Source organism: Protomyctophum bolini (assembly GCF_963924005.1).
Source record: "Protomyctophum bolini genome assembly, chromosome: 7".
Lineage (NCBI taxonomy): Eukaryota > Metazoa > Chordata > Actinopteri > Myctophiformes > Myctophidae > Protomyctophum > Protomyctophum bolini.
In genome coordinates, this window is record NC_137868.1 from 31,667,174 (window position 1) to 31,694,411 (window position 27,238).

Genomic DNA, 27,238 nt, shown 5'->3' on the forward strand with positions numbered 1-27,238 from the left:
AGCGATAGTGTGTGTTTTTATTTCTCCCAGTTGAACAATGGTCCAGAGAGTCGACTCTAGAGAAGTGGTTCTCAAACTTCTAGACTTCATAGCTCCTCTGAAAGTGTACAAATGCAACGAAATGGACTTGAATATGTCCATTTGGTTCCATGTGTAGCCTAGTACACACTGAAGGTAGCTACAGGTACCCAGAGGGTTCCAGCATGGGCCATACTTTAAGAACCACTGCTAGAGGGATACTGAAAAAGGTTTAATAAAACGAAAAATGTCACAACTTAAAGGACTTAAAGGCACATATACTATAGATTACACAGTCACCAAAGTACAGTTTAACTTTATCTAGCCAGTCACATTAGCTAAACCCTGTCTGAGCAACCCGGCTATTTCTAACTCTTTCTTCTCTTTTCCGCCTCGTGCTGTCTCTGAAACCCTTCCCTGCATGTCTGTCTCTCTGTCCCATATGCAAATACATGATACATACAAATTCATGATACATACAATACATACATACAAATACATACAATTAAACATAAACAAATACATACAAATACATGATGCACACATGCAGACACAGGAACACACACACACACACACACACACACACACACACACACACACACACACACACACACACACACACACACACACATTCCCTTGGTAACAGCTATCAAAGCGGCAATAAAGATAACCTAGAGTATATGTCTGCCATGTTCCTCAGAGGTAGTCTTGCGTTGGAACTTGGTAGTCTTGTGATTATTGAAACACCTCCCTGCCCACTGGTGTATAGTATAAACACACAAATACCATATAGGCGGGCACAGTGGGCAAACACTTCTTTGCTGACCCATGGCCTGCTTTCAATCTTACCACCATAAAGCACTTTTTTGTTGTTGTAACAGCTTGTGTTAGTTACATCAGAAGAATTTTAAGCAGCTAACAGTAAGCCTTTTAAGGCCCCTTCTCCTCTTGAGCACGCATGCACAATTATTCTTTCCTCAGAAGGATACAAATACAAGAACACACGCTGCATGTATACATACATGCACATACGTTACTCTCAACATGCAGCTCTCCCCATAGGTTTTGGTACAGAAACATTCCCTACTGTATATCCAACACACGCATGCGCACGCACGCACGCACGCACGCACGCACGCACGCACGCACGCACACACACACACACACACACACACACACACACACACACACACACACACACACACACACACACACACACACACACACACACACACACACACACACCCTTCCCATCTCATTCTCACCTTAACTCATCCTATCCCCACCTTGCATGCATTCTCTCACTCACTCACTCACTCACACACACACACACACACACACACACACACACACACACACACACACACACACACACACACACTCGTCTTTTCTCTCTGTAGGTTTGTGCATGGGATCCATGGATGTTCTCTCCATCAAAGCTAGATTACTGTTCTTAGTGTTGCTTGGCATGGATCTCTTTGTGCTCGGCCTGGGAGGAATACCCCATGGCAGCTTGAGTGAAGAGGACTTGGAATGTGAGATCAGCCTTTTGTACAAGTGATTATCTAGGGGGCTTCTCCTGGCTGTCAGTCTGATTGTGTTGGTGATCTGTGTCAGAGCAAGAAGGACAATTCCCATATCAAACATGTAGCAATTTGCCCTGATTGTAAATGTGTTATATAGGCTATTGATTCATTCATATTTCAATTTCATCTTTTGTATTTATGAACAACAAAGCAACAACTTGGGAAATTATTGTTTCACTTTCAATTTCAATTTATTTCTGTTGTTTCCCCAGGGATAGTGGTTTTGACATCTGCTGTGTTCTGCCTGATCTATACTTCCTCTGATATGACAAAGTCGCACTCCGTAAATAGCTCACAACTCATAATTTGTTTCACTTGAGTTGAGTGAAGAGTGTGTCTGTGTCACTCTTTTGAAATGTAGGTAGCTACATGACATTTGCCTGACACCTAGTGGACACTATCTACTTTGGCTCAGTGAAACCTTGAAAATGACTGTAGATGTAGTTTAGTAGGGAAAGTTAGCCAAATGTGTGACCTAACTGCAAAATAAATGCTTACCAATAGCATTCTTCACAAATGTGTTCATAAAGGTGTCTACTGTCACCTCTCAATTTGTTCCAACCCAACTCCCTTGGGAAACTTTGTGACAGCAGCAACAACATATATGCAGGCAAAAATCTAATTTTAATTTCAAAGTAGCATGTGACAGGTCAAATTAGGGATTTTCATTATTCTGAATCCATGGCAGGCATTTATTTGCATAAAAAACACTCTGTGCTAAAAACGGCCATAGCCACTTTTCCAAAATGTGATGACTCTTCACATTTTGTGATGATGGCTATGGCCGAACCCTCCCTTTTTCCCCCATCCATCCATCCATCTTCAACCACTTATCCGTAGTCGGGTCGCGGGGGCAACAGCTCCACCAGAGAGCTCCAGACTTCCCTCTCCAGAGCAACATTAGTGACTTCCTCCTGGGGGATCCCGAGACGTTCCAAGGCCAGTGAGTTTCCTCCCAGTGGGACGTGCATCGAGGACCTCCCTAGGGAGACGCCTGAGAGGCATCCTAACCAGATGCCGACCACCTAAGCTGGCTCCCTTCCAGGTGAAGGAGCAGCGGCTCTACTCCGAGTCTCTACCGTGTGACTGAACGTCTCACCCTATCTCTAAGGGAGATGCCAGCCACCCGTCGGAGAAAACTCATTTAGGTCGCTTGTATTCGTGTATTGTGTATTCCTTTTTCTTTCGGTCATGACCCACACACACACTTCATGACCATAGGTGAGAGTAGGAACGAAGATTGCTCGGAGTCGGTAGATAGAGAGCTTTGCCTTCTGGCTCAACTCTCTTTTCGTCAAAACAGTGCGGTACGGCGACTGCAGTACCGCCCCTCCCGGTCCGATTCTCCGGCTGATCTCCTTCTTCGTCCTCCCCTGAACAAGACCCTGAGATACTTAAACTCCTTCACCTGGAGTAATGACTCATTCCCTACCTGGACTGCACAATCCACCGTTTTCCTGCTGAGAACCATGGCCTCAGATTTGGAGATGCTGATACTCATCCCAGCCGCCGTGTAACCGGTCCAGTGAGAGTTGAAGGTCTTGGACAGATGGGGCCATCAGGACCACATCAAATGAAAAAAGCAATGATGCAACCCCCCCCCCCCCCCCCCCGCTCTAAAAGGTTGTAACTGTCATCTGTAAATGCTGCTATATAGTATATATCCCTTTTTGATGATTTTTGTAATCCTAAAGTAAGTGTCTAAAACTCTAAATTACATGGCATTGATTTAGTACAATACGCAGATATAGTTTTTTCCTCCAGGCAAATACACTAGATGGTGCTGTTTGGTTGAGTACGGTATTTTACCTTCTGAGACCAGTATTATTATTATTACCTTCAGAATGTATGGATCCACCTGATGTTCCTATTCAAATCACAATGGACGACAATGGATATAAGCTCTCAAGCTTTTTTGTATTTCATCCTTTTGATAAAACATAAAGTGTATTTGCATTTTTCCCCCTAGCCTAAAGTGATTTTGCATGGACAAGACATGCATCTGACTATAATGGATACTGACTGAGCCTTAAACTGAAGAGGAACTGGGAAAGTGGAGCACTCCTGAAAGAGGTCCATTGCACACCACGTTGTGTCAGAGTTCAAAACCAATGGCTTGAACAGGTTCTTTTCAAGCTGCCATCAAGTTTACACTAAACTCATGTACTTAAAAGTCCAAATTCAGTAATTATGTTTGTTTGTAGGCTATAAACTTAGTAGGCTATGTATAGTAGGCCTTTGTCAACTTGGCAACACCTGGATCCAGCAATGGGGTTGATTGGTCAACCCACTGAGGAAAACAATGGATGATGACAGAGGGTTCCTGCTTTTATAGCATATGATAGGCTGAATATTATAAGACATTTCTCCAGGCATATAGAGGGTATGCGCATGCATAAAGTGAGCGGCAAAGTGAGTTTAACACGGTTTAATGCAATCAGATAGGACTTTTCTGTTTTGATCTATGGACTGTCAAGCCCAGAAAGTAGTTTTTTGCTTCCAGCATAACACCAGTAAGACGCGCAAACGCGGGAAGCGAACGCGGATCGTACATATTTAAGTTAAGTTATTTTTAAGTTAAGTTTTTAACTCAGCCATAACCATATAAGGAGTCCCCAAAGCAGCTCCATATATGGGCACAAGTTGGACCACGCCATCACACTCATGTCACCATGACTCAGCCATAACCATATAAGGAGTCCCCAAAGCAGCTCCATATATGGGCACAAAAGCGTGACACACGGACAGACAGACAGACAGACAGACATGATCTGCTAGGTCTCATAGTAAGTGCTCACTGCGTTCGCAATAAGGGTATGATGATGATGTCAGGCATATACCCTATAGGCTACACTAGATGGTGGCATGGTGCTGATCCACTGTGAGTGTTACCATGTCTGAATATGTGCTATAGCCCAACAGAGTCTAACTGCCATATTGGTGTTGTTCAGGTCTTGGACAGACACTATTCTGATATTAGCTGTCCTTTTGTCACTCCCCTCAGCCCGGGCTAATAAAGTGTGTCCCGTATGTGATGAAGCGTTATATATGAACCAATTGTAGTTGTAACTCAAAAGATCTGAATCAGCTTTGTCACAGCACAGGTTTACAGGTGTAAAACAGTGGGTGGAATTTGTTTATGCGAGCTCCATCATTTGCTATTTCCATAAAAGTGAAAGGGAAGAAGAAGGGGGTATCTCCTATCTCTGGTGCAGATATTTACCGAAGAGGAACTGAAATATCATTTAGCAGCCACAGCCCACAACAATAATACAGCATTAGTTAGAAAATTACATATAATTTATTTTTGTTTCTGACATTCTTACATCTCTGAATTTATTCCACTTCCTTGGTTTGTCAGTAAGTAAATATTAAACCATCTGATCAGCCTTCCTGCCAGACAGCTACCCCAACAGCCCACCATCCTGCTACACCGTTAATCATCATAGGCTGCCAAACTGTCCTCTAACAGCAGTTCTTTATACGTGCTGGGTCATATGGCATTGGAGGAGATCGAATAGAAGAGTGCAAGGGGATTAAAAGAGGAGGCGGGGGCTGTAGAACATCGAGATGGAGAGTGAGAAAGGGGGAGAATTTTGAGAAGGAGACAGGAGTGTCCTCAGTCCACTCCTGTACTCCCTCTACACACATGACTGTGTGGCCTCACACCCCACAAACACCATCGTGAAGTTTGCTGATGACACGGTGGTGGTGGGGCTGATCACCGGAGATGACGAGGCAGCATACAGGGAGGAAGTGACCAACTTGGAGCGGTGGTGTGAGGAGAATCATCTCCTGATGAATGTCTCCAAGACCAAGGAGGTCATCATGGACTACAGGCGGGGGAGGGACCCACATCCTCCTGTCACGATCAACGGCGCTGTGGTGGAGAGGGTGGAAACATTCAAGTACCTGGGGGTGAACATCCATGAAAAGCTGAAATGGGAGGTACACACAAATGTGGTTGTTGCAAAAGCGCAACAACGCTTATATGGTCTCAGACGCCTGAAGAAGTTCGGCCTGAGCCCCCATATCATAAGGGACTTCTACCGAGGGACGATTGAGAGTCTTCTGACAAGCAGCTTCACCAGCTGGTATGGGAGCTGCACAGACGGGGACCACAAGGCCCTCAGAAGGGTGGTGCGCTCAGCCGAGCGTATCACTGGGTGTCGGCTGCCCAGCATGGAGGAACTGTTTACCCAGAGATGCCTCAGGAAGTCCCTGAGGATCATTAAGGACCCCACACACCCCCATACAGTTTTTTTCAGGCTGCTGCCCTCGGGGAAGAGATACCAAAGTATAAAGGCCAACACAAACAGACTGAAGAACAGCTTCATCCCTCAGGCTGTGAGACTGCTCAATAAGCCAAAATGAACATTGAACATTCCGTGGGTACGGCCTTGTATACTGACCTGAGTCCTTTAAAACCTTTTAAAACTTTTAAAACTTTTATACTTAGCATGTTATTTAAATTTTTTACTTATGTGTATTGTGGAGCATCACCCAATGAAAGTTTTTCACAATGCTGTACCTGTACATCTATGTGACAATAAAACACCTTGAACCTTGAACCTTGAGATAGAGAGTCAGAGGGATACTGGGAAAAAGTTGATAGTCACGTGTGAGTCTGCTGGGGAGTTGCTAAAGAGAGTTACTATTTTTAGGACATGAGTGCCTATAGTGGAAAGGGATCATAACAACAAACAGTGCACAGCATGCTCCTACAAAGAGACAGCCCCCTCTGGAACACACAGACACAAAGCATCAACACGAGAGACCAGGAGAAAGTACAGCAAAATGTCAATTCATTGTATTTTCTACTGAGTTTCTGCTTTCAACACAGAGGACATCTGCAGAGCATATAAAAGAGGAAATAAATAACAGGTAAGCAATATATTGCAATTCATACCTATTGTGATGGTGATGGAAAGGTTTCCTATACATTTTTATTCTACTGTAAAAGGTTCAGAGAAATATTGCACAGTATTGCATAGCATGAATATTCAATATTATATAGTGTCAAGCAATGATCATGAACAGTCTACACGGTGACCAGACTGCCCCAGGTCTTACCAATACAAATTTGAATAAGAAAATGACTGCTGAGGAAATATATTGGCTGACATACACTATACATATAATATGATCATATCTGCTACAATATGAATAGTGTATCCCTTAAATTTGCTGTGAATGACAAAGCATCACAATATTTATAGTTAAACTCCAGCAGTTTATGACAACAACAGGAACTTGAACTTAAACTTATGACCTTGATCTTATTCTGAGACATGTTTATCCCTGACAGTAAGTCATAGTGATGTTTGTATGGCCTCATGGTTCTGACAAGTGAGCTTAAATCAGAATGCTGTTGGTTGCCCCAAATAAGTCACACCTGGTCTATAGACAGTTCCAACATAATTGTTGCTCTATGTTGCAGCTAGCCCTACGCTCAAATTACCTAGAATGCCCCCAATGTAGTTATAGCCCTAGAGAGCAAGCATGTCTAATATCCTTTCTGATAAAGGAGCAATGTTCTAGTGAACATGATTTTTTCCCTTAATTATGTGGTATGGTGGGTGAATAATACTAGGGTAAAGTTGTTGGTTGGCTAATGCTGAGTACTGATCTCCTCTGGAGAGATGAATCCAAGGTGCCTTAATGGCCTACGGCTGTTATTGAATGCAACATCACACTTATCTTTCTTCTTCACAGCATGGACAGACGGCCAGCTGACATCTTCCACTACAAAGATACAGAGCTCTCCTCCAATCTACATTTACAGCTCAACAGACTGAGACAGGAGAATGTCCTGACTGATGTGATACTCTGCTCAGACTACACAGAGATCCCATGCCACCGCAATGTCCTGGTCTCCAGCAGCCCGTACTTCAGAGCCATGTTCTGCAATAACTTCATGGAAAGTCAGATGACCAAGATCAATGTGAAGGGCATCACAGCAGCCATTCTGAGTGGTATCATTGACTATGTTTACACGGGACTCATGAGCATCACCATGGACATTGTGCTGCCACTCATGCAAGCGGCATCTATGTTGCAATATGGCTGCCTTTTTGAGGCTTGCTCTGCTTTCCTCCAGGAGCACCTGTGCCCAGACAACTGTTTAAGCATGATAAGGCTCTCTGAGATCCTCAGTTGCACTAGCTTGAGAGAAAAGGCCAAGGAGTTGGCTATGAAGAGCTTCTCAGATGTGTCCGCATCGGAGGATCTGTGTGAGCTTTCACTGTCGGAGCTCATGGGATACCTGGAAGACGACAGCCTGTGTGCGGAGGAAGAACAGGTATTCGAAACACTTGTGGCTTGGATCCACCATGATCCTGTATCCCGACGTGGTTCCATTAGTGACTTATTCAAAAAGGTACGCCTTCGCTACATCCACCCGACCTTCCTCTTCCAGTTCATTGCCAACGATCCACTGATCCAGTCCTCCACCCTCTGCACAGAGCTTATCGATTCTGTTCGACGTCTCATGTTCTCCGTTTGTAGCAAATACGTTGACAGCAGTGTGATTGACTTGAAACCGCTGTGGGTAGCGCCTCGGCGCTACACCTGCTGTGAGACGTTGGTGTTAGTGGGAGGAAGGAAAAACAATGAGCAGACCTCAAGGGAGGCCTTAATCTTTGATGAGACGAGCCAGCAGTGGCAGTGGCTAGCCAAGCTGCCCATTCGTCTTTACAAGGCCTCCTACGTTTGCCTGCACAGTGTCCTTTATGTTCTAGGGGGCCTGACAACAAACACCAAGCACAACCAGGTCAGCAGGACTGTCTACACTCTCTCCCTGAAGACCAACCAGTGGCGGATGGCAGAGCCCATGCTGGAACCACACTTTGCCCACCAGAGCGTTTCCTACCTCCACTTTATCTTTGTCCTCGGAGGCCTCGGGGCTGACAAGCATGTGTGCAACAGTGTAGAAAGGTGAGAATGCATTGCTATAGGGTGTTGGTCTTTGCTATCTCTCTCCAAATTCACAAATAATGCAGAAGATACTATTACCACATACACATTAAATGAAAATGCTTACATATATGTCACGGTATTCAGTAGAATTGACAAAAATATGTAACCACAGGTACAACAGCATGTTCAACCAATGGGAATCTATGGCACCCATGCCCGAAGCTGTGCTTCATCCAGCAGTGGCTGCTATTGATCAGAGAATCTACATGTTTGGAGGAGAAGATGGGATGCAGAACCCTGTCAGAATCATACAGGTACAAATATACAATGTGGTCTTATTCACAACTCAACTCAGCTTTATAAATAAAGTTGAGTTGAGTTGAGTTGAGTATTCTTTGTTTGTCAATGCACCCATTCACATTTTTTGTTTGAGCTTATTTAGCTTATTTATTGGTTCCTTTCATTCATTCACTAATCTATTCACCCAAAATCTTGAGTGTATTTAGTGGTGAGAGGTATCAAATGCTCTTTTTGAGGGGCGCTAGCCCCTTATATATACAGGTTTAATGTTTGTTTTTAGTTCAATGTTTGTTTTAAAAACGCCATTGACAATGAAGAGAAATTAATTATTATTTTGTCCCTAACACAAACATTAAATCCCATTAACAATAAAGAGAATTTAATGTTTGTTTTGACACTGTTCATAATCATTTTACATTATCATACACCTCATAACCTAATGATAAGAGTGCCCCTCACTTCACACGGGTGTGATTCTTTTTACTCTTATGTTGTACTGTAGGTCTATCACATCGCCAGGAACCTGTGGTGTCAAATGGAAAACAGGACAGTGAAGAATGTGTCAGCTCCTGCTGTTGTCCTTGATGACAAAATCTACATCATCGGAGGTAACGGAAGTAATCAATTATATTAGCAGCTCTGTTATCTGCTGTATTGGCATTGCACAGCAGATAACATCAGGGCTATAGTCTTGTAATTCATTGACCTTTTAATATGCCTTTCCATTCGAGTAGAGAGAGAATCTCAACAGTAACAATCCCCCATGTCAGTGTGTTCCTCACTCCACAGCCAGACAAACCCAAATCACACCTGTGTGAAGTGAGGGGCTTATCATCATACGTCATCATACATGATCTCATTCTGGCTAATCACAATTATTCAGATATAAGATTATTTCACACCTCCTTTCTAATGTCCAGACTACAGAGACATAATTTTTTATGAGAGGAATTTTGATCCTGAATCCCAGCGTTGCATTCACTGCACTGAACAAGGTTAGCCCCTCATGGATAATAACATTCTACCATATTAATTTCTGCTTTTGCTATCACAGGATACACCAGGCGAATGATTGCTTATGACACAAAGGCCAACCGGTTCATCAAGTGTGCCAACCTGAAGGAGAGGAGGATGCACCATTCTGCTACAGTGCTCAACAACAAGCTCTGTGTGACGGGGGGACGCTTTGTCAACGGCCATGACGTCATAGAGGACTCCGACAATTTTGAGTGCTATGACCCAAATACAGATGCCTGGACATCGAAGGGGGCTCTGCCTTATAAACTTTTTGACCACGGTTCAGTGTCTCTGACATGTGTATCCCAGATGTGGGCAAAATCATAATGATTAGTCATTCAAACTAAATTAAGGGGTTTCACAATTACTTCATGGAACCCACTGATGCTATCTATAGCAGTCAATCTGAAAGTTTTTGATCCTTTCATTACAATATAATAATGGCTATTTATACTATTTGAGACAATATTATTGCCTCACATTTAAGTACGAGCTTTACCGTTTTCAAGTCCCTGATAAGAATAATCAAGCACACATGAAGTAATCTAAACATTTATAATCCAAGGGAATGCATTTTTCCATACGTCTAGTCTCCTATACATTATATATTTTCCCGGCCTTTGTAGATATGCATTTTTCTATTGAAGATTTTGTTATTGCTTGTACACTAAAGCCTCCAAAAACAAGTTATCCAGCCAGACAGTCTGAAACACATTCTAACCGTCTAATTTCACAATGGATCAAAGAACTATTTTCAGCTAGCTCTAAATCACTAGATTTCCCTTGTCATGTTGAAAGCCCAGGACCGAGTGTCTAATTCAAGGCTGTGCCCAGCTGTTCATCCACAGGACTGAACCTGCTGCTCTTGTCAGTGAACCTTAATTTGGGTCATGTTTTGCATTACATTTTTATGTTGTCAACAGTCATTGTCACAACATTCTAATGATCAAATGATTATGATATTTTTGTATTTAAATATAGGTAAGACTAAGAGCATCATTGTATCTGTCAGGCCTAAGGCGTGGCCGAGACTATGATTTCGCCCTTGTCCGTCCGTCCGTGTGTGTGTGTTGTCAGTCTTTGCACGCACATTCCCACTACTAGGCCATGGAAGAAATGCCATCCTACATTTTTTAAATCGTCCTCAGCCGATTCATGTTTTACCTATAACTGGATTGATCAGCGTGCAGAAACCTTGCGTGCACACTCCCTAGTGGCAAAGGAAAAACCTCTGACCCATATATTTCACATCAGCCTTTCATACCGCCATGGGGCCGATTTGTGCTACTTTACACATTTTGGGATTTTTGTCCAAACATCATGCAAATTGGTACACATTATTTCTAAAGTCATGTGTGATCACGAGTCACGACGGCTCTGTTTTGCTTTTTTGACTACTTGGCCTGGTGGAGACCTGTGCTCCAAGGAGCACATTTTTATAATTTAATAGCATGTCAACATACGATGAGTTTGGCCTTTGGGGCATGTCACTCACATGGTTTATTTAAAATTTTGATGGGCACTAGCCCATCCTATGCCAGTTTTGTGTGTTTGTGTGTACCAAATTTGAGATTGAGCACAGAATATGATGTATGACGATAAGAGCGCCCCTCACTTCACACAAGTGTGATTATTTATATATGATTTATTTAACCAACTTACTCAAAAGAGGAATAGGCCTAGATAAAATAGTAAAACATTCCTGTTTTTACTGTATGAAAGTGGTGTTCAGCCATGTATTGTTCATTTCCTAGAAAATATAGCACCATGATGAGAATTATAATATTAGGGTTGTGCCTGTTCTTTGTATTGATGCATTCAAGGTATATTCAGTGAATTCACTTAATTCAAAAAAATATATATATATTATTATTTTTCATAATCCTCCCTACTATAGAGTGTGCTGAACATACAATGAGGAGTTCCTCCCTGTCCCCAGTTAACCCCTGGGGTAAAAAAAAAAGTAGGTTTCGTTTTTTGGATAGGGTTAGTCAGCCTTCCTCCAATCATGATCGAGTGGGGGCGGGCCTTGGTGCACGTGCTGTTGGCCTGTTGTGTGTCCCCCCCACTGTAGAGCGTGTGCATGTGCACATCTTGTTACCGAGGTGGACGGGTTTTTTCCGAATCACTAAATGCTCCTTTAATTAAAAGGGTGAAGTATTTTTGTTGTTTAACTGAAAGCTAACAGTATGTGTGCAATTCCACGGTCCACCTTGTATTTTTTGTATATTGCAGCAAATGTACAACACAATGGGCTAGATTTTGAAGGTGCGTTTTACCTATTACAGTAATATGAGCTGGGGGCGTGAGGTATGTCATATTGCAATTTTAAGCATGTTAAGAAGCGCTTTCGACACCCCGTGGAGTGCGCAAAACGGCCTTGAATTAGTCATGGGAGTGTTTAAGGCGTGTTTGAGAGTTACCCAATCAACATGTCCGTACTATTTTCTTTACCAGTCAGCTGATGTCACATACGGAATGCGCACTTTGGGGATCGTTATTATTACATTTCTTCAGGCTGGCACCATAGAAGACATGACATATGACTTTGTCACATTTGGGTTAATTATTCCTATTGCACTGCATGCTGTCACCTTTATGCCTCAAAATAAGTTGTTTCTATTGAGAAACACCAGTAAAATTATATTTTAATTTAAATTATAATTATATTATATTTGAAATGAGTAATGAGTTGAATGCGTGGTGCGTATGCCCGTGATGGTATGGTCTTCGCTCGTAGCATTTTATTGAAGAAGACTTGGATCGAGTGTGATACAGCGTATGAAAGCAAACCTCTCAAGGATTATGGAGATGTTTTTATTTATTTTTAAGGTTGAGAAATGAAATAATTATGGTCGTTTCTAATCTCAACCTTTCAAAAAGAATGGATGCGTCTTTTGCTGGCTGTTGCCATGTCTCATAGAAACAAGTAAATAGGTCTATAAAAATAATCCCAAAATAAGCGCATATAACAGGGGTCTGTAACCTATTTTAAATGAAGTGCCATGTTTTTATTTTCTAGATAGTGAGTCTGCTATATCCAGATTAATTTTAATGACACCACATTAAAATAAAAAACATATTTTGATTGTCCACAAATATAAAGAAAATTTAAATATTTTCTTGCACATTGTTATAATGATCATTATATATCCGCCTGCAGTCAGAGTTCATAGTTTTAATGAATGAATGTGATTCATTGTGAGCTGGTAGATCTGCTATTTTCAAAAGTAACATTTTAATTACATTTTTGTATTAGCCGTCCTTAAGTTGGGCAAATGCATTAATCTGGGGATCCTTGACATGGGAATGTGCTGTGTGAGGATCACTGGTTTAAACAACATTAGGAGAAACCTTTAGAAACAAGAAAAGCAACCACAACTACCAATATTTACAAGCAACTTTACAGAAAAAGAAGCCGCTTATAATAAACAGACTTGGCAACACTCCAGCAGCGTCCCAGAGCCGCTCAAGTGTAAAATCAAACAGTGCTTTAAATTCTTTTTGCGTTTATGAGGTGCCTAGACCCACGTCTAATCGTTATGCGCAGGTCAAGGGGCTTAATAGCAAATTGCGCAAAGCGAAAATAATTAACATATGGACACTCCCACAATGCTAAAATATTCAGCAACGTCGTATTCCATATGTGTGTGCGTTCAACACGGGACGATAAGGCTTTCATAATACGATTGTGCGCAGAGCGAGGCCAATTTATGTATTACCACATGGTAAAACGCACCTTCAAAATCCAGCCCAATGTGTCAAAGACAATATTTGAGGTGCATTTACATTTTTATGGACACAGTTATTTCCTGTTTACATTTTTTGCATTGCTGTAATTTTGTTTTTATATACCGGTAGGCCTATATATATTTTTTTTTATATGCACATCAATAAATATTCAAATCATTCTTTGGTGTAGCCTAGTCTTTATCTTCCTCTCTGAAGTGTGCTGGGTCACTTGACACCAGTTGCAACCTGAGTGAGCATACCTTGTGTGTCTAGTCAGTCTATAACCCCCTAGTCACGCTCCACTCCACACACAAGCTGTACATGCCCAGACCAGTTCCAGTCAGCCAGTAGATTTAGATTTTGACATATAAAAGATATCCTATTACAGAAAACAGTGTTAGAGTACATATCAAGCAGTAACGAATCGAAACGGCTTGTTCAAATAGTTTTTTCTCCACCTGTTGTACATCACAGACAAAATTAGACCACAGTGTTTGTTTTTTCTAGGAATGTTCTATTGTTTTCCAAAAGGCACAGCCTGGCAAGACAGCGAAAGAGGGGAGACATAACGCTACACATCAGATTTTAACACACCCCGCCCACTGAGCCTCAAGGATCACATCCCAATGTTTTATATACAGAAATGTGATAATATTAATGATTGCAGCTAAATTATCTTAAATAACGAGGATATGAATTGATTACATAATAGTATGTATCCTCAATTACTTTTGAACACCAATAATGTTAAGCATTTTGTGTGAAGAAAGAAGAGTGTGATCATATCTCTTTCTGAAACCCAAGTCACTGGGTTTTCCCACCAGCAAGTCAAAGGTGACAGTTGGAGGGATGTGCAACTGTGCATGGGTGCAAAAAGGTGGGGGACTGGAAAAACTATAGGTGAGCTGGTGATATTTTGAGAAACAAACAAGGGGGTGAATGTTATACCATGTGAAGCATGTGGCCCTGTTGACCTGTTGGTTGCTGTGCTAGTTGGCAGATGTGAGGGGGGGGGGGGGGGGGGGGGGGTGGGGTGGCAGCGAGAGAGAAACACAGAGAAGTGAAGGGAGAGGGTACCAACTAATGACCGTGGTTTCACAACACTGCGAGTGATGAAATCCTCAGAAGGAACAGCAACAGGTGTGTGTGTGTGACGTGTGTGTGTGTGTGTTGTGTGTGTGTGTGTGTGTGTGTGTGTGTGTGTGTGTGTGTGTGTGTGTGTGTGTGTGTGTGTGCGCGCGCGTGCGTGCAAGCGCATGTGCATGCTTATATGTTTTGGGGTGTCAAGTACTGTCCATGCAGCTGTCCTATGACTATCACAACAAAAACAGAGAGAGTGATCCAAGAACTCTGCCCCATTACAACTTTTTTATGTATGTACTTTCCTATATCTACAGTAACAATAAGCACAGTACCAGTAGTAAGTACTAATAAAGAAGTAATGGCCATTTATGATTAATTTAACTAATTACACAAACTACAATGAGCCTTAGATCATATAGCTTTCCACTTAGGCACTCAAAAGCAACCAAGCATTTGTTGGGACTTTCCAAAGGCAACATTTTGTTGACCTAAAAGTTGACCTATTCTTATAAATGACTTCCATATATTTCAAAGAACCACAATGAACACAAACAATAAAGTAAAGAAAAACAAATATCACACAGATGCTATTGTAACTGTAAGTTTTACTTTATGTATCTTGGATGCACTTTGTTACTGCACCTATAGGGTATACTTGCAGGCTGGGGCATCCCAGTTGGCACTTTAAATTGTAATCTATAATAAGAACACACCTACACTACAATGTACTAAGTAGCCTCATCTGTCCTCATGTGACTTTTATAACCTTGTCATTTGTCAATAACATTTTAGTAATGTGCTACATTTTAACAAATTGTCTGAAAAAGAATACCGTAGTTAGATTAGACTTTCGTTCATTACTTGAAGGATTAAGAAACGTCTAGATGTTATGGAGGTTTTGTGTACTATAGCTTCCAATAAGGTTGAGACTGCATCTACATCTACATCAGCTGGCTTGCAACATTCACAAGCTGTGTGTCACAATGTTGGCACTTGGCAGTGATGAAGATACTGTTGGTTCCTGGAAGAACTGCACACATGTATATTAAAACAGGTCAGGATGAACACACACACACACACACACACACACACACACACACACACACACACACACACACACACACACACACACACTCACACACACACACACACACACACACACACACACACACACACACACACACACACACACACACACACACACACACACACACACGTGTTTGACGTTTGGCAGTGTAGGTATAGTGTGAATTATGAGTATCAAGGAATCCTCCACCTCTTTCTAAGTATTCAATATTTCACTCACATAATCACGTGCACAGCAATGAGCACATGTACACGTGCACACGAACGCACGCGCACACACACACACACACACACACACACACACACACACACACACACACACACACACACACACACACACACACACACTTTAAGCTTACTAAACATTTTGAGGCTGTATAAACAAATTACTACAGTGCCGATGAAGCATTTCAAACAAGTATTTAGAAAGCCAGACCTGTGTGTGTGTGTGTGTGTGTGCCTGAGAGGTTTTCTATGGGTTATGTTTTAGTTATGTTAAGGTATCTTTTACCACACCATTCAGTCATAAATAAACGAATGTGTTTGTAGGTCAGCTGAGCACCTACAGATCAATTGACAATTGTTATTGTTAGATCAGTGTTGTGTGTCTACTTTAGGGGGAACTTTTGACACAAATTTAGATTACTCTGCAGGGGAAAACTACATAGAATTAGAAACCCAACACTGGGTTACAAGAAGACAGAGCCCAGAATCCTGAGCTCTACTTGGTCTATTAATAATGTTATGGGTCATGGGTGAGTAACAATCAGGGAAACTCTTCTGAATAATAATTATTCTTTTAAGATAAACTCAATGCTGAACAAGCATTGTCAGCAAAGAAAGAAAGAAATGGTGATTATTATTGTCAATGTTGTAGCAAAAGAGCACTGCGAGCCGAGGTGATATCCAGTCCCTAGGAAGTTTTACAACCACTCTGATGATGATAAACAAAGACACGTGTTGTAGGGAACTTTCCAATGGGGGCGGATCTTAAGTATTTCCGGGTACCTAGCTGGAGGATATAAAGCCAGCTGCGCAATGTCAACAGTAGTGAAGAGATACATCTAAGTCAAGACAGATAGGGAAATCAGTTATACTATTTTAAGTCAGCGAAAGGGCCTTGGAACCCCATAAACATTCTGGATTTTGTTGTTCTATTGTGTTCTTAATTTGACCATAATCAAAGATGCCTTTTCTTGGACAAGACTGGCGCTCTCCTGGTCAAAGTTGGGTCAAAACCGAGGAGGGTTGGAAAAATACAGACGACAAAAACAACAACGTTTCCGTCGAAAGGTTTGTCATGCTTATTCGTGGCATCTTCGACGCAATGTTTGACAGCGGCAAACAATAGTTGCACCACGTAGAAAGAGAGGTGGAGAGTACACGTGATCCGTTAAGTGTGCATATTTGTTTTGTTTTTTAACCATGGTAAGGAGCGAGAGACTAGTGCATACGTGCAGCTCCTTACCAGTTTCCATCTTCTAATCTCTTTGTGTTTGTCCGTCACATCGTGACCACTCACTGACCAGTGTTGTCTTTCCAGGCTAATCACTATGTGCTATTAATAACTACACAAGTGACTGGATTAACATACATCTGTTCCTGTTGACTCGAGTCGCTTACTTTCCAAAACGATTGCGCGCTATTATTAATGTGGCGTGTGGAGACCTGCTGAACTGGACTTAATTGAACCCTACACACTGTCCTGAAAAGATGCCAATGTTGATCCTAGTTATGTTTTTTCAAGCTATAAGGGGAGTGACACGATCGACATTATAATGTCACTCACAGTATGTGGATAGGCCTATTTTATTTATTTACAGAATATACGTGGACGTCTCTCTCTCTCTCTCTCTCTCTCTCTCTCTCTCTCTCTCTCTCTCTCTCTCTCTCTCTCTCTCTCTGTATAGCATAAAATCTAAAAATATGTTCAACTGTTTGAAATGTCTGCTCTGTGACTTTGTTCCAGCTACTGCGACGCACATGAAGAGTGTTTCAACAAAGAGAACCTGCTGCTGTCTCTGAACTATGACATGGCTGCCAAGAAGAGGAAAAAAGACATGATGAACAACAACACCAAGGTTCCCTGTGAGTATAATGAGAGAACTGGAACAGTTCTATTATTATAAAAAGTATGTTTCCATCAAGTTGTGTTTATATGGAATCTTATCCTAGCTAAGTCATTGAGGAAATATGTGAATGGGCCACCCATGAACATATAATATATATTTATTGTGAACTATGACCTTCAATCACATATTATGTGATTGAAGGTCATAGTTCACAATAAATTATGCTTTGACAAATTCTTGTGTGAATACTGATCAAGATAGTATTTTGATCAGGGAAGGCACTAATTTGCAAATGATACCAATTTCACAGATTTCCACAGAGAAAAGTGGATTTACGTTCATAAAGGAAGCACCAAGGAGGTAACAAGCCAACTAATAATATATTATATGTTGTATCAATTTAATAACATTTCCAATTTGGACAATTGGACATCTATAGAAAACTCTATAGGCCTACTGTGAGATCAGAATCTTAATGCCCTGATAATTAAATTCCCTCAGCGTCACGGATATTGTACACTGGGAGAAGCCTTCAACCGCTTAGATTTCTGCAGTGCCATCAAGGACACGAGGAGATTTAATTACGTCGTCAGGGTGAGTCCTCATCTTCCCTTTTCTCATTCCATTGTCTTCCCCTGCTTTTACAGAGCAGTGGTTCTGTGGTTGTTAATGGTACTTTAACCACTTTAAGCATTAGTGCTGCACGATAATTGCTCAAATGTAAATCTCGATTTTCCTCCACCACAACACGATTCTCTTTTTTTCCATGAAAATATTCAGAAAAAAAAAGGAAACAAAAACAGAGTAACTAAAATGAATTGGACAGCCAACTAGTGCTGCAAGATTCTTCACAAAGTGTGTGTGTGTGTGTGTGTGTGTTGGTGTGTGCCCCTTTTTTATTGCCTAAAAATGGGACACCAGTGTTAATCTGCTAAACGGAAAGAATTGGCAGGGAAAGGTTTGGTACATGCAGAGGGTGTATAGGCCTCTGTCTGTCTCTTATCAAGTCTCCCCAGACAAGTCTCTCTCAGTGATGATACTGCGTGTGTACTATGGTTGTTTGTGTTTTGGTGCTCTTGGTCTTTCAGTCTCTCTTGATACTCCGACGTGACACACTGAAGAGAGTGTAGCAAGAATTGGTCATCCCATAGATTTGCATAGAACAATCCTCTTTAATCGGCATACGTTGATCATACGATAAACACATGAACATACATTTGAGGCTTGGATTAAGAAATGTAATACTTTCTTTTCACCACACTTGCCATTTTGTGCCAAGAGTGAGCAAGTACATCAAATCATAAGGAAACAGATGCAAGATAGCCATAATAAAGTATATGTTTTTGTTGGTGGGGCCTTACATTATTACAAAGGATACAGGAGATGGTGCATATACAGTAGGCAGTCGATAGGATACAATGTTCACTCCCATTGTATGAGAAACGAGACGCTGAACCTGGAACAGCAAGTCCTCCACATGTGCTCCCATGTGAGGTGAAATGGGGGCACTGAGAGCCATGCATGTGTTGCTGGCAGGCAAAGGTCATTGTGACTGTCAGGAGTGTGTGGGGGGTTTCAGAGGGGGGGGGGGGGGGGGGGGGTTAAGCCCTGGGAGGTGAGTGAGGGAGGGAACGGTGGGGGTGGGAAATCCAGTTTCTGTTATATGCTGTCCTGAACTTCCAGGGCGGTCTGAAAGCTGTGCAGTGAGGGGCAACCATCCAACAGGGATCAGACTCTGATGACTCAGACTGCTCCACCATCTTCCCTTCTGTTCTGTGCATTCTGTTCCCTCTCCTCCCTGACTCTCTTCCCTTTTTATCTGCTCATCTCTCTTAAAAGGGGAACTTGTGAAAACACGACACCAGCAATTCCAAGAGCTTCCTCCTGTGTGCTTTAGAGACTCTCCTCCGGCCTCGCCAAAAATGAGTTTCGATTAGATTACTTTTCCATCTTCCAGCACAAACACTCGGTACATGAAACACACTGGAAAGTATTTTGTCACGAGTGTCACAATAGAATGATAGGATTTACATTAAATGTAAGTTATGTAACCTTACCAAACCCCTTTCTCTGCCCAGTGCTTTTACCTCCGTCGTCTTTAATCAGTGTCTCATTCTAGGCAATGGGCCCAGTGAACAAATGTTCTAATCATTGTTGTGGGTGTACCACTTAAATTTTGGTCAGGAGGAGGCAGGGAGATTGCCTTACAATTTTGACAAGACGGCAAGACTAGGCATATAGAGATCAGTGTTATATATTTAAAACTGTTTCTATTGCCCACTACCCATTAAAAACAAGTACGGTATACAAGCTAGACAAAAAACTCGATTATGTGATTGTGATAGCATGCTTATCATATTCAAAAACACTTTCCTGCTCTTTCTGCATTCTCTGCCAGCCTGTTCTGCATTCTGATATCTTGGGTAAATTAAAAAAAATACATATATATTTATACATCGGTTTTACAAGCCTATACTGTATCACGGTGCGCCACATGAGACTGTTTTCCGTTCATCGAACAAACAAGTGTATTTACTGTAGGGCTTAAGTAGGTAAATTCTAACATCTAATTATATAATTTTAACGTAATTTATCATTCTCATTGTTAATTTTGGACTGACTTGTTTTTATAGTACTTATATATTATACAGCTAATGGGGGCAGTGTAGTCTGTCTAAAGAACACTAGAGCTGTGTAACACTAGTACCTAGTCTGGACACACTGTCCTAGATGTTTACTGGTCTAGTCTGATGGTGGTTGCTGGGTTCATTTATCTCCGTCTCACTTACACAGATCGGGTTCTCTAACAGGCAGAAGGGGGGGGGGGGGGGGGGGGGGGGGGTTGACTCAAGGTGAATAAACAATTTAATTATCTTTGGTTTTGTTTGCAACATTTTGACATTGCGAAAAACATTGTAAAAGCAGAAGTTGTGCAGGCGAAGTTATGAAGGTCAGTTAACACTGGAGTAGACTCGGAAACGCATGTTGTAATTATGCTCTGCAAGGAACACTTGATGGTGTGGTGAAGGAGGAGTATGGTGGGTGAGATGAAGGTGGTTGGGGAAAGAGAGAGAGAGATGCGAAGGACAAAAAAAGAGAATATGCAGGGATACCAGATGTGTGTCTTGAGTATGAGTATCTTAAAATGAAAGGTATTATTAAAGCATCATAGTTGGTTGTTGTAGTACTGTCCACAGAATAGTATGGTGGCAGTTCAAAAATCATACTTGTTCGGGGCGAGAAATGCTTGGAATCTTGTTCTGGTTTACCACCAAATGTTACTACTCTGGGTCTATGCTTGGCCCCATCCTTCTTATCCTTTACACCAAATCTTTTTGCTGAAAATATCCAATTTTTAAGCTCCCGAAGTAGCGCATCAGTCATGTTCATTGTAAATAAATAGCCGATCTAGTTTATTTACACTGAATTATGACATGTCCCGAATGGGGTTCAAGGTTGTTAGTGAGTACTGTAGGCATGATGAGAAAGGATTAATGCTATGGGGTAGGGTTGAGCAAACTTGGGGTGAACTTCTCTATGATGTCACAAACTTCTGTTGTTATGGTGCATTCAGACGGGCAGATGAAACAAAGCAAAAACGCAACGCAGCATAATGTGCGGCAGCTTCATGCGTCATAGTTGCTTCGTAGCTTCACGTTGCTGGCTTCCATTGACAATGAATGCTAGACTGCATGATTTCATCTGCCCGTGTGAACGCAACATTAGTTACATACCAGACATGCCACCATGGTCCCTTCTGTCCTGTCCTTCAGCCATGGGGCACATGCATACAGTAAACGTGTTAAGTCAAGTGATTCAGATGTCACGAGGATTCAGGAGTCAAATGATCAAAGAAAGTAAACAGTTTCATGTTCAGGCTGTTGTTGGCAACTAGGTTGTCTGGGGCCTGGGCACTTTTCTAGTAGCTCCTTCTTCTCTAAAGAAACTGCTGGATACAAGAGCTGCCAAGAATGCTGTTATGTGGTTCTTGGATCAAGCCTCTGCTGAGAATTATTGGACCAGGTCCAAATAACCCCCTTTCTAGACCGCATTTATCGTTGGGATTGTGTGTGCTTAAGACTGCACCATAACAAGAAGTACATAATCGAGAAATGGGCTGAAATTGATGTTGTTTCTGTTCTGTGTTGTCTTTGTTCTATAGCTGCTGGAGCTCATCGCCAAGTCCCAGCTCCCTTCACTCAGTGGAGTGGCCCAGAAAAACTACATGAATATTCTGGAGAGGGTGGTACAGAAAGGTGAGGCCTGTTTGTCTTCTTTCTCTCCTTCTTAATTTCACTTTAGGCCTATACTGTCTCTTGATTGTTGTAAGAATTCATGTTGATGGTTGTTTACATTCATGCATTGTGAACAAACACATACTGTATGTAAAGAAGTCTTGTTTTGTTTCTGATTTTTGTTGTTGTTCAGGCAGTTCAAACATTACTATGACCCTGTTGTTGTTTTTTATGTTTTGTTCTTATTCTTAAAGGAGTTGCAGACATAGTAGTAGCTTAAGTGGTAAATACATATTTAATGACTACCATAACAGAACAAAAGCTCCTCCTCTGTTGGCACATAACATCACAAACATGTTTATGTATACCAAGGCAATGAGTGACCACATCTAATGAAACCAGGGACGATGATGCACAGTAGTGATTTTAGAGACTTAGCTAAGGGATTGACTGTCCCAGAGCTTTCTGTGTAATTGTGTAAACAAAAATGTCCTAAACACACATTCAGGTTGTTTAGGTGGTCTTATGAAACCTATTTGCCAAACATAATCAACGGTACACTGGCAGAGCCAAGCAACCGCCTACAAAAACATTGATAAATTATAAATATTTCAGTTTGGCCCTTTAGCTAGTAATCTTGTGTTGAAGTTGTTGGGAAGTTCAGGATTTATAGCAGGACAAAGAACAAAACTGTCATCTTGAGTAAATTAACCTGCATCACCTCTAGACTTACTTTGAAGGAAAAATATCTATGCATTAACTCTTGTTTGTCTACCTCTGCCTATATAGTTTAGTTCTAGAAGTGTGAAAAATGTTTGGGGTGTCCACTGTTGCCATTGTCTAGGAAGTCGCGATTGATCAATCTTAGTTAGAATAAAACTTGGTCATCTTTATTCAGTCTGCCATTTGTTCAGTCAGTCATTTGAACGAGTTGCGATTTTCTCTCCTTGACAGTCTTGGACGACCAGCAGAATGTTCGTCCCATTAAGGAGCTGTTGCAGACGCTCTACGTGTCCCTGTGTGCACTCGTCCACGGCATTGGCAAGTCTGTCCTAGTGGGGAACATAAACACTTGGGTCCACCGCATGGAGAACATCCTGCAGTGGCAGCAGCAACTGGACAACATCCAGATCAGCAGGGTGGGTATTTAAGGCTTTGTTCAGACAACTGTTTATCATATCTGGACATCATTAGGACAAACCACACTGGTGTATTCAGACATCGTCAACCTATCTTGGTTACTTGTAACGGCGTAATGACAAACAATATTCCTGAGAAATATTCCTTACTGTACAAAGTATAAATCAGGTTTCAGTGGCCATATTGAATCGTATTCCAAACCACCAGGAATGTGGTTTAAATCTGATTAGCAAAAATCGGAAAAGATTTTTGCTAATGCATTTTATTTTGAGCAAAACATTGGATTGTGTCTGCTCGCCTGAACATAGACAGAATATACGTGGTATATTCTGATGGTAGCATCAAGAGTCTAATTTAGACCCAAGATGTTCATGGAAGATTTGTTGACAATGTATGTTGGCCAGGTCTTACTGTTGGGCAAAATGTGAAGCATGAATGTTGTACTATTGAGTAGTTATATTAGATCACATTATCACTCTGACTTCTTTGTAAACTTGGTGTATATTCTGTTTCTCTTCACTGCAGCCCACATCTGAAGGCATGGAGCTGACCGACCTACCGGCCAGTCTGCAGCTCAACATCATGCAGCGCCTGACGGACGGCAGGGACCTCGTTAGTCTGGGACAGGTGTCTCCTGACCTGGGCAGCCTCACCGAGGACCGCCTGCTCTGGAAGAGACTCTGCCAGTACCACTTCACCGATAGACAGGTATGGATTGTTATAATAATATAACAATTTAATATAATTCAGGGATGTCTCAGGACTTCTTCGTGCCAGTGACCGTGGGTGACCTGGTCAAGTCTGGCAACAGACTGATGCATACAAATATGTATTAACCACTTAAGCCCTATTCAAAAATTCTCCAAAATGTCGATCTAGAATTATATGCCTAAAATTGGCCTACGCTTTGAAGTACAATTTAGCACTTAACAAGGAGGTCAAGCATTTCTGATAATTATGAAAGCAGAATGGGAGTCTTTAAGGTCAGCATACGGATGCATGTACCTACTAGGTCACTGTGAGAACTAAACCGATGACTGATCGCTTGTTCCTCTCTCCAGATCCGTAAACGTCTAATGTTGTCAGAGAAGGGTCACCTGGAGTGGAAGAAGATGTACTTCAAGCTGAGCCGTTGCTATCCTCACAGAGAGCAGTACAGTGACACTCTGCACTTCTGTACCCACTGCCACATCCTCTTCTGGAAGGTACACAAGTGGCTGTGTGTATGCATGCATAAAGTGGTTGTATGTACGACCGTCCATTGCACGTCTTTCTCCTTTCGATTCATTATGCGATGGTAGAGCTGCTATTTTTAGCGTTGCACCTACAGTAAGTGGGAATCCATGAACAAACCATCAGTGTTTTTCTCCTTGTCTCTCCTCCTAGGAGACAAGTCACCCCTGCACAGCCAACAATCCGGAAGGTTGTACTATGTCTGTCTCCCCTCAAGGCTTTATCAACCTTTTCCACTTCTGAGAGCCTCCCCTCTCAAAGTTCAATGGACTGACTGTACATACTGTACATAGAAGTGTACAATTCTCTTACTGTTAATATACTGCAATGGATTCCTGAATGTATATTTTGAAAAAGGGTGAGGGGCAGGCAGTGGGACAATTATGCAATCAAGTGTGCACAGTTTGAAGAAAGTGAAAGTGATGGAGGAAGGAGAGGTAAAAGCCATATCTCTGGAGTAGAGCAGGGAACTAGATCTGAAAAGGGACACTCGTCTATCTAAAATAATTTTGGTCTTTGCTCAAAGTAAATGTGAAAATATACCTCTGAAATAAACGAACCTACAGTTGGCCTTAGCTGAGTGCAGTTGTAACAGGACTGCAATTTTGGTTTTAAGTGCAATGTTTGATTTGGGATTTATTTTTGGTTGTGAAACATTTAGAGGATTTCTTCGACAATGCAGGAGAAGCTTCAGTCCTGGTTTGATTAATGTTTGAACAGAGAGATTTAATTTAAAGCAATGCAGCCTTAGATTTGGTCATGGGTACGACTACGAATGACATCGAACTATGTCAAGAAACTCTACAATAATGTTCTGTTTTGGTGCCAGTTTAGTGTTGAGGATCAATGAGTTGATGCAATAGAGAAAAGAAAATTAATGTAAGCAGAGTAATCGTATTGTGATTCCTTGATGTTGCCTATATTTTATATTTATCTTTCTTCTTTTCACTTTTATACGTTTGATATTTCCAATGTTTTTTTTTTTACGTGTGCTCATTTAGTGCTGTGGCTGCTGAAGCTCAATATGTCATACTCATTACAGTGTGTAATCAGAGTTCAATAATGCTGTGCCTTATCGGGGACAACATTTAGTTTTCATTTTTTCAGAAGGTGATACTATTTTTGGCATCTACAAATGTATTGTTGATAAGAGAGCATTGTGATCCAGGGATTTGAAACCAAAGTAAGATGCACAGCTTATATAAATTCTAAATATTTTGTTCACTTTGTCCTTCTGCATGACTGTCCGTTAAAACGAAATGATCATGCTTACTTTAATATATTTGGTTTAATTCAGGCAAGAGGTTTTGCCTAATCTGTTGGGTACAGTTGAAGTGGTGCAACCAGGATGGTGCAATTTTTGACTTGAACTCTTATGTGTTTAGATTATTATGATACAGTACATGCTAAGCAATGCATTATGTTCTATGTTGAGTATGTTCTAATACATTAAATAAGAAAACATATCACTCTTTGGCATCAGTTATTCATGGAGTATGTGGTGAAATGACAAGATCAGCATACAAAATGTCAATGTGAGGAAAACAGGAAATCTCTTAGATTTCAGCAGTATTATATCAAAAAGGTGAGGAAAGACTACTTATTGGCAAGACATGGTGAGAAAAAAAAGGAAATTATCCATTACTAGAAATGTCTATTTGATGGCCAGTACTTTAATCTGAGCTATTCTGTTATCAGCAAATCTGCCATCTGTTGGATTAAGTGTGAACTGCAAGCTCGTAGTTGTGTTCTGTTAAGTGTAGGGTTTCCGAGGCTATGTTAGTATGTTAAGTGTAGACAGCTAGCTGTGTGGGTGTTGTAGGTATTATAAATTACAAATTAAATTGGCACAGATAGCTGAGGTTTAAGACGATACAGGTGTTTGGCACATGAACACTGACTTGAGCTCTGTAGCTATTCTGTTGTCTTTTAGACAAAAACATTCAGCAGCATTGGCCAGCCGTTACGTTAAAAATTAAGAAATGCTGTATTTGTTTTTACAAACAAGATTATTTTTTAATGTTAAATATGGATAAATAAAATGGAAATAAAAACATTACACTTTTTCCCATTGGGAAATAAAATGTCTTGCAAAAAGTCAGTATCATGAAGGTTACTTTAGTAACCATGGTTCTTTAAGTAAGTGAGCGAAATACTTCGCTTATGGGAGGTTTCGATCTGAGAAAGCGAGGTGCAGATATTCATTTATGAACTCACACAGGCATTTTATATGCACTGTGGGTTTAAGGCTCGTGACGCAGGCACCCAGCGCCTTAGGCGTATATAAGGCCTAGCTGCTGCGTCACAGGCCACTCGAACAATTTCCTTCTGCCACAGAGCATGACAGAAGGGTGTTCAGCGAAGTATTTCGCTCACTTACTTAAAGAACCATGGTTACTAAAGTAACCTTCATGTTCTTTTAAGTTGTGTTCGCGAAATACTTCGCTTATGGGACCTTATGAACTCCCGTATCCAGAACTAGCCAGTGAGTCCTAGGACTTTGGGATAATTTAAGGGCTGGGGACAAACCTCAGGTTTGTGGCCCGGTCCCACTTAGTGGCTAATTGGGGTAGGGCGGAGACTACCCCAGGTAGCCTGGGTTTATAGAGGGAGGAGGGGACTTTGTCCCCTTCCCTTCGGGGCTCTGTAAGGTGGACTTTATTATAGTCCACCTATGGTGCGGCTGCTCCCAAGACCGCGTGCGCTATAGAAGGCACCGCCACATCTAGGTTATAGTATGTGGCGAAGGTCGAGGAGGAGGACCAGCTCGCTGCTGTGCAGACGTCCTGGATCGAGATGCCCCTGTGGAGCGCCCAGG

At 41.6% G+C, this 27,238-nt stretch overlaps 2 protein-coding genes across 3 annotated transcripts; both read left to right on the forward strand.

Annotated features, from left to right (window-relative positions):
• The first annotated feature begins 6,201 nt into the window (after positions 1 to 6,201).
• Positions 6,202 to 12,080, forward strand: LOC308318246 (kelch-like protein 38). Its single transcript, XM_080767719.1, has 5 exons — positions 6,202 to 6,488; positions 7,320 to 8,540; positions 8,695 to 8,836; positions 9,325 to 9,430; positions 9,877 to 12,080. The coding sequence occupies exons 2-5, from the start codon at positions 7,321 to 7,323 to the stop codon at positions 10,164 to 10,166; spliced, it is 1,758 nt and encodes a 585-aa protein (XP_080623845.1). The 5' UTR covers positions 6,202 to 6,488; position 7,320; the 3' UTR covers positions 10,167 to 12,080.
• A 4,688-nt stretch (positions 12,081 to 16,768) lies between these two features.
• Positions 16,769 to 26,305, forward strand: fbxo32 (F-box protein 32). Of its 2 annotated transcripts, XR_013964347.1 has the most exons (10): positions 16,769 to 17,033; positions 17,710 to 17,828; positions 18,123 to 18,172; positions 18,314 to 18,406; positions 21,975 to 22,068; positions 23,002 to 23,186; positions 23,713 to 23,895; positions 24,249 to 24,392; positions 24,574 to 25,530; positions 25,589 to 26,305. XR_013964347.1 is itself a non-coding variant. In XM_080767844.1 (9 exons), exons 1-9 carry the CDS (start codon positions 16,927 to 16,929, stop codon positions 24,661 to 24,663), a joined length of 1,065 nt encoding a protein of 354 aa, XP_080623970.1. In that variant the 5' UTR covers positions 16,769 to 16,926; the 3' UTR covers positions 24,664 to 26,304. The 2 variants fall into 2 exon arrangements, 1 of the variants encoding a protein (XP_080623970.1); XM_080767844.1 differs by having other exon boundaries at positions 24,574 to 26,304.
• Positions 26,306 to 27,238: the final 933 nt, after the last annotated feature.